This window comes from Fistularia commersonii, chromosome 19, assembly GCF_037954325.1.
Source record: "Fistularia commersonii isolate RoL2024-O1a breed Wild chromosome 19, RoL_Fcom_v1.0, whole genome shotgun sequence".
Classification (NCBI taxonomy): Eukaryota; Metazoa; Chordata; class Actinopteri; order Syngnathiformes; family Fistulariidae; genus Fistularia; species Fistularia commersonii.
In genome coordinates, this window is record NC_141302.1 from 6,562,514 (window position 1) to 6,570,575 (window position 8,062).

The 8,062-nt window shown below is 47.3% G+C and overlaps 1 protein-coding gene across 1 annotated transcript; it reads left to right on the forward strand.

Moving 5' to 3' along the window:
• The first annotated feature begins 3,246 nt into the window (after window positions 1-3,246).
• On the forward strand, window positions 3,247-5,650 carry gpr78b (G protein-coupled receptor 78b). The gene is made up of 3 exons (XM_086166183.1): window positions 3,247-4,028; window positions 4,119-4,232; window positions 5,360-5,650. Exons 1-3 carry the CDS (start codon window positions 3,358-3,360, stop codon window positions 5,595-5,597), a joined length of 1,023 nt encoding a protein of 340 aa, XP_086022309.1. The 5' UTR covers window positions 3,247-3,357; the 3' UTR covers window positions 5,598-5,650.
• Window positions 5,651-8,062: the final 2,412 nt, after the last annotated feature.

The following is an 8,062-nucleotide window of genomic DNA, read 5'->3' on the forward strand; positions in this document are numbered from 1 at the left end:
GGATGATCTGTATTTCAGCCTTACTTTGTTTATGTGATTTATTCTAGAACTTTTTGGCAACAAAGAGCAAGATATATCCCATGATCCCTCTCTTCAATTTTTGAGCTGAAATAAAAATAGAAAAGGTCTATTAAGTCTTGCCAAAATCAAAATCTGGCCCTGCGATTGACTGGTGACCAGTCCAGGGTGATCCCTGCCTCTCGCCCAATGAAGGCTCCAGCATCCCCCACAACCCTGAGTGCAGGATAAGTGGCAGAAGATGGATGGATGGAAAATATAAATCTTGAAAAGCAGTCCCCGCCCTTTGTGAAGTCTTATTCTCACCAGGCTGGTGCCGCTTGTCAATTTCTACTTGCAGGACTGCCTCTCATTTCTCGGCCATCATTTCTTGTCTGAGGGCTTCTCTGTGCTTTTCTTTCTCTGACAGGATGGTTAATCTCCAAATACAGAAACACACCTTTTGTTTTTGCCTGTGGTGAGCTGCTGAATTGAGAAAAGTCCTCTGCCATCTAATCCTTTGGGAAAAACCTTTGCACAAAACCAAAGAATCTCCACCTGGACTGACTAAGGAATCGTGTTATATTACGTCTAAGTTCTAGACTATTTTAGAGATGCTGCGCATGCTTCGTCAAATCAAAGAGGATTTTTCTTTCACGGTTTTCTCCGAGTCGTCTCTTCATATGCGTTTTGAAGTTCCTCAGAAACATCAGCACGTTAGGAAAACACAAAAGCCTCTATTCCACTGACCTTGCTTTCAGCAATTTAATGAAGACAGGTGGGCTTGTAGAAATAAGTTCCCACTTGTTCACGTCAAGATTTATGGATTGTACTCAGTAACTGGGCCATGATTTGTGGTAAGAGGCGTTGCTGTCTATTTTTGAGCACCTCAAGAGAGGGAGAGAGACAGTACTGTATTTTGAAATTGGCTGACATTTCCAAATCCTGACTAAAACCAGATCTGGACGGATAAAACGTTGTACTCTTAACTTGCATCAGTGAGATATAAACCAAGTAAGCCACTGACTGAACTCACATGAAAGTGTGCCATAAAAGCGATCGCATTTGCTGCTATAAAGCCTTGTTCTGCAGTTTGCTCTGATACCTGGTTAGGTAATACCGTGTTGCCGGGAGTTTTATTGGAGGTGACACCCCATCAGGCCTATAAATAGCTTTGCACTTTCCCCCAGGAGCCCAGCTGTAGCTTTCTACCAGGCATTTGATCACTTGTTTGTAGGGGGACTGACATCCCCCTGTCTCTACCTAGTCTATCTGCCTTTTTGACTTGTGCTCTCATGCACTTACAGAAGAGAAACACACCTGAGAGAAAAAAAAAAACTAGCATTCACACACACCTTGTGCCCCTTGGCATCATCACCGCCGGAATACACGATGTGAGAAATCATCGACTCTTGTGATTGCGCTTTTTTAGAGGAATCCATAGATGGTTCGCCGAGGGATTTCCCTAAACTACACTTGATGATGACTCACCAAATCACTGCAGACAGTCATCTGATTGCGGAGAGTAAGGTGCGAAATGAAATTCTCTGATATCGTTTTCGCTTTCGAATGACGAAATAATTAAATCGCTACTAAGTCCGAGGGGGGGTGAGGGGGCGGGATTATGATGCAGATAAGTCTGAAAACAGGTGGGATGTTAAAATGTAGGGGAGCGACAAAAAAAAAAAAAAAAAAAACAAACTCCTGCAGGCTGTGTCTGACCCCCAGTGAGTCACTGTCTACACAAGCTTCTATAATGACTCTGTAACCAGCACTGACATTTATAAAGTGCAATTCACAGGAATCAGGACCGTATCAGTGGCCAGAAAAAATTGACACCCTTAATTGAACAAATGTAATCATTAACTCCACGGCCTCGTGCTCAACGAAGGCTGTTCATCCACCCAATGCTGGAGGAATGTCATTGTTGAAAAACACCAGGGTGAATTCTGACCGGATAATCACAATAAAAAGGTCGCTCTCTGAAGAGGGTCACCAGGTCGTACTGTGAGGACGGAGGCGCCCGGAGCAGAGTCTGCTGTGTACATTACTGCAAAAGACAAGTTATAAATAATAGATTGTTAAGTAAACATGTGTGTTTAGGGACCCCTTGATTACGTCAGACGAGCAGGTGGAGGCAATCCATGGGGTTTTTATATTATCCTTTTATATATGAGAAGCGGTTACAGTTTCCTCTTGTGCAGAAGAAGAGATTTATTGATTCTGAATGATTTGTCGTTACACCGCTTCCGTTTTCCAGCTCCATTCATAGCCTTGATCAGTCTCACTGTTTTGAGTCAATGTCATGGGGGAATTTGTTTTTGATTATCTGTATTTAAAAGAAATGAGAGGAAGCTTATATCGATTTCAGTTTAGTTGTGCAAAACTGCACCAAGTTGCAAAAATAGATATAGGTGTTGTGCGTATGTACACGTGCTTGGATGTAAAACAGTAAAAATGTGTTTTACATTTTTAATGTGGAGAAATGAACAGCAAGCTAAATTCTATATTCCAAAAAGAAAAGGAAGCAACTGATGTTGAAAGCCAGCCATTTTCAATATTTTTTTCAGATATTTGATATTTGGTCAAACATTTGATGAGGGAAAGATGTGGGTGGAGGTGGTGGTGGTGGTGGTGGTGGGGGGGGGGGCAGAGGTCAGAGGTCAGAGTCTACCTGCAGCAAGGATCCAATGATGATGCAAGCCAGTGAATCTACAGTGACCGGGGAGGGGTGGGGGCATAAATTATTCATTTCGGGGAAAAGGATCTATTTGCTCCCGTGTCAGTCCGCACCTGCTGCCATTCCGCTCCACGACAGCAACGTCCCCGGACCCACTCGCCCCCACCCCCCCTGCATCCCCGCCGGTGGAAGAGGAGGAGGAGGAAGAGGAGGAGAAGAAGAGCTCCGCGTCCGGAGTGCAAGCGCACCCCAGTCAACTCGGCGCGCACTTTTGGTGCGTTTGCGCGCAAGTCCCCCCCTCCGCCCCCCCGGGATATGTTGGACAGACGGCGTGGGTTGGGGGTTGTAAGGGGGATTCCGCTGCATGGATTTTAACTCGCACAAGCTGGAACCCACGGACGCGCACCGCCAGTGACCGGGGAGGGGAGGGGAGGGGGGGGTAGGGCACCACCGGCGCGTCTGAGAGCGAGAAGAGGAGGAGGAGGAGGGGGCGTTCAGCACGCTGGACAGCGCTCCTGGAAGTTGGCGCTGGAGGATCTGGGGGGGTTCGGAAGGGGTGAAGGGGGGGATCGATGGAAATGAACGCCGGGTTCCGCCGGCGGGACTTGCGGGCGGTGAAGATGGTCGGGTTCCGCCGCTGGGGCGCAGGTGAACCGAGAGCGGACTCTCTGGAGTGAGACATGGACTTCGCTGACGTCCTTTTCGCCTCCTTCATCGTCGTGGTCGCGGTCGTGTCGCTGCTGTCCAACTTGCTGGTGCTGCTATGTTTCGTCCACAGCACCGAGATCCGCCGCCAGGTGCCCGGCGTGTTCACCATGAACTTGTCCTTCTGCAACATCCTCATCACCGTCCTCAACATGCCCGCCACGCTGGTGGGCATCGTCCGGAAGCAGCAGCCGTTCGGGGATTGCGTGTGCCACGCGGTGAGCTTCCTGGAGACCTTCCTGACCGCGAACACCATGCTGAGCATGGCCGCGCTCAGCATCGACCGCTGGATCGCGGTGGTTTTCCCGCTCAGTTACTCCACCAAAATGCGCTACAAGGACGCGCTGATCATGGTGTGCTACTCCTGGCTCCACTCCTTCACCTTCTCCCTCACCGCGCTGCTCTTCTCCTGGCTCGACTACAGCGACGTGTACGCGTCGTGCACCCTGCAGCCGAGCCACGGGCCCGGCGACGGGATTAAGTTTACAGTTTTCACCGTGGTCTTTCACGCCACCAGCTTCATCCTGTCCCTACTCATCCTGTGCTTCACCTATCTGAAGGTGCTGAAAGTCGCCAGGTTCCACTGCAAGAGGATCGACATCATCACCATGCAGACACTTTTCCTACTGGTAGACATTCACCCCAGGTATTTCAAGCACGTTTTTCTTTCCTGTTCTCACTTATGCGCGCACTTATGCGTTGTGCAGAGAATGAAAAGCCACTTTGTTGTCCCCAGCGTGAAGCAGAGGTGTTTAGCCGAGCAAAAGAGGAGAAAGCAGAGAGCCACTAAGAAGATAAGCATCTTCATCGGCTCTTTCATCATCTGCTTTGCTCCTTATGTAATTACAAGGTAAGGCATACTGATGGCAACCTATAAATGATTGAGCGCGCCGCAAAAAGCTTGTACACCTCTTAAAAAATAAATGGCCTGAGAGCGCGGTCCTTTTTTGATAACCCGATATGTCCCGTGTGAGTAACTTACCCGTGCATCACGTAGGACAAACACGAGATACAGATGTGTCTCCATATTGCATCGGAACAATCGGCACCTGGTTACGTGACCTCTGATATTTCAAAGAACTGCGGTGACTCACGGCGGGCCCTCGACGTAATGAGCCGTAAACAAGCGTCTAACGAACGCACACGAGTGGCTCGAGACGCAGGCAACAAAAAGGGCCGCTGCCAGAGGAAGAGAAGGAGAACCACGAGGGCCCGAGGAACGGTAGTCACCCAGATGTGGTACCGGTCATCCATCAGTTTGACAGTTTTCGGTGCGAGTACGTGGGAGGTTGGAAGGAGGATCGCCTTAACAAGGAAAAGTGTCTGGGTAATTGGAGAACCCGCCTGACCACACCTCCGCACCGCCAGCTGGCCCCTCTGGGCGCCGACAGCTAATTCTGACCCTGCTGCTTTTTGTACTTTTAAATGAGAACGTCAAACATTTGTCTATAATATAGCATTCGGTTATTTCCCTCTCCCCCCTTTTTTTTATGTTAATCAGCAGATGGAACATGATTTTAAAACACAACCGTGCACCGTGAAGCTGAAATGATACTGATTAATTCAAATTTCTTTTTTTTTTTTTATAAACATTTTTAAAAAAGTTTCGTGACTTTGGCGCAGGTGGTTAGCGCTTCCTCACAGCGTGAAGCACCCCGGTTTGATTCCCACAGGGAGCCTTTCTGTGTGGAGGTGGCGTGTTCTCCCTGTGTCTGCGTGGGTTTCCTCCCACAGTCTCAAACATGCAGAAGGTTAATTGAAAAAAAATTGGGAAAATTGTCCTATTTATTGAATAGTTGTTCGTCTATATTTGGCCCTGCGAGCGACTGGCAAGGTTCAGTCCAACGGCAGCTTGGATAGACTCACGCATCCCCACGATTCTAATAAGCAGAAGATAATGGACGGGTGGATTTTTCGTGATTTTGGGTTCTGTTCTGGTAACCTGATTCAGCCTTGTTTTTGCCGTTGTTCCTTCAGGTTGGCCGAGCTCCTGCCCTTTGTGGACGTCAACCGCCACTGGGGAATCATAAGTAAGTGCCTGACGTATAGCAAGGCTGCGTCTGACCCCTTTGCCTACTCCCTCCTACGTCAGCAGTACAAGAAGGTCCTGGTAACTGTCATCAATAGGCTGCTTCGCCGTGACCTGTACCCCTCATCCGGCCATAACAGCTCCTTAGATACAGAGAACGACTACTGTCTCCAGAGGATTAGCTAGTAGCGCTGGAGCGGACGCGACAGACTCACGATCCGGGCCGAAAATAAAGGTTGCCTCTTGGAATAATTTGGTCGGGGGGCGGGGGGGGAGGAATGAGGGGCGGCGAGGACGGAGTATTGTCAGGGACGGAAGAGATAGCACATCGAGGGGGACAGATTGTGGGTGTGAGGGGGCAAAGAGAGCAAAAATAAGGAAGCGAGGAGGTGGAGAGGAATGAACTGACAGTTGTGAGGGGGAGGATGAATTGGAGAAGAGTCGACGAGGAAAAGCAGGGTGAGGGAAGACAGATAGGGAGTGACAGGGACAATGTGTGTAGACGCCGGCCGGAGACAGTTTTGGTAAACAAGGGATCTGTGAATCACCGGTGACAAGTCAACACAAAGACACAAACACACACACACAGATCAAATGAACCAATTCCACTGAGTAAGTCACCCATTTGGATTAATCTCAAAAAACGAAGGACCACGCCACTGGAGATCAGACAGCACGGACGTCCTCTCAGCTTTGACGGACCTGTCGAAAGTGGCCTTTTGCGCTGTACCCCGACCGCCCCGTTGTGGAATCGCTAAATGGGAGACCGAGGACCGACGCTGCAGATGGATGATGACGGGCTGAAGATGTGAAAAGGCAATGGGGGACTTCGCTGTTCTCAGTTCTGGAACTTACGCTCAGCGACAGGACGGAGGCTCAACAGCTGCCCATTGTTGCTATTGTCATTATTAACTGTGTTAGACTACTTTGCAGTGTCATGTCACCCACTGAATATTGATGCACTTTGTCTAATTCTCTCAGAGCTATTAGTTACAGGAGCCAAAGGCAAAACACCATTTACACTGCAATGTTATAATGATACTCTGTGGAATTTGATAGCGTTGGTTTTTTTTGTCAACTAATCCCAAAAATGAAACCGACAGCGCGCTAGTCACTTTTGTTTTACTTTCCCAGCATGTCTCTTATTCCCAGCCTTAACCATTTTTTCCATCCACAACAGTACAATGTTCACATGACTGTAGCTGTTACTGCTGTTGTCTGAGAGTGACAGGAGATCTAGAAAAATGGGACCGTCAGAGATGGAAGTGAAGTGCGCTGAATATTGTGATTATCTATCTTCTTCAACCAAATGTCTGTTATTCAGAGCAGTAACCAGTATTTTTTAATTTAGTGGCGTCTAATTGTACGGGGACCGTCGATAGGGCCAAAGTGATCAGAAGCGATTAATTTAAATGAGCTCATTAAATCTTACTCCAAACTGTGAGGCTAAAAAAATTAAATGAGCATCTGAAATCTTACCATGATGACTTTTTGACTCATCTGTATAATTCCGCTGCTCATTAAGATGCGGGGCAAGGTTTATTTCAGGTGGGGAGCTGGAGGATTTTTAACCCAAAAAATGTTTTTATTTTACTAATTTTTCATGGTTAATAACAAATGTGGATATGTTCTTTCCGTTATTTCTTCATTGTTATAAATAGTAGGGGAGTCAGCTGATATATCTGATGCAAACAAACTACGTGGTTGAGTTTTTTTTTTTTTTTTTTTTTTGCTCTTCATTGTTCCACAATGAACATGAGAAGAGCCGCGTCAGTATTCACCTGTTTTTTTCTGCAACTGCCTTTTCTAACTTGCACCTGTGAGTTTTGGCACTCCCTTATATTAACTTAGGCTAAATTCACATGACCGTTGAACGAAGGACGACACAACGTGGTGAACCGTGACCGGCAAGCACTTCTGCCACACTGGTATTCTGTCACATTCAAGCTGCTGATTCTTGAAAAGGTGAATGTGCTTGGTTTGTCCATTCCAGGCTCCTCTAGAAACAGGGTCGCCCTCCATGACAGAGAGAAGTAGATATGAAGGGGCCTTGGGGATGATTGGGAACACACATTTTTTAAATTTTGCTGAGCTTATATTCATGAGAACGTTTCTGTATAACATTGGACCTCGGCAGGAAGATCCCAGTTGATCCTTTGCTTCCAGCAGGATCAGCGGATGATTACTGAGCCTCAATCGGAGGTTCAAGTGGGGATCGATGATATCGGGTGGTGAGGCGGTGGGAAACCCACAGAGTGAGTCCCAGCTGGGGGCCAAAAGGTTTACAGTGTGATGATCGCAAGGCCATCCTGACAGCGGAAGGGTTACAAACACAAAAGTCCTGCAAGATTATATTAGGCAGCATCGCAAAATTGTTTACTTCATTGAAAAAGATGGAAATGCACAGCCTGTGTACGAGTCTGTGTTGAAGAGCTTGTCTTCGAGACATGTAATCCAACATCAAATCTAATGATCCAGACCAGGAGTCAATAGATTTGTCACTGCAGGTGAGCAGCGGACTTGCTGAGCATCCGTCAAGGTTTTTTTTGTATGTTTCGGTAAAAAACATTGACCCAGTTTGATCCAAATTTCTGCAAATTTTATAGCGCCTCTTTTCATAAGTCATATAAACCGTTCATAGGAAAGCCATT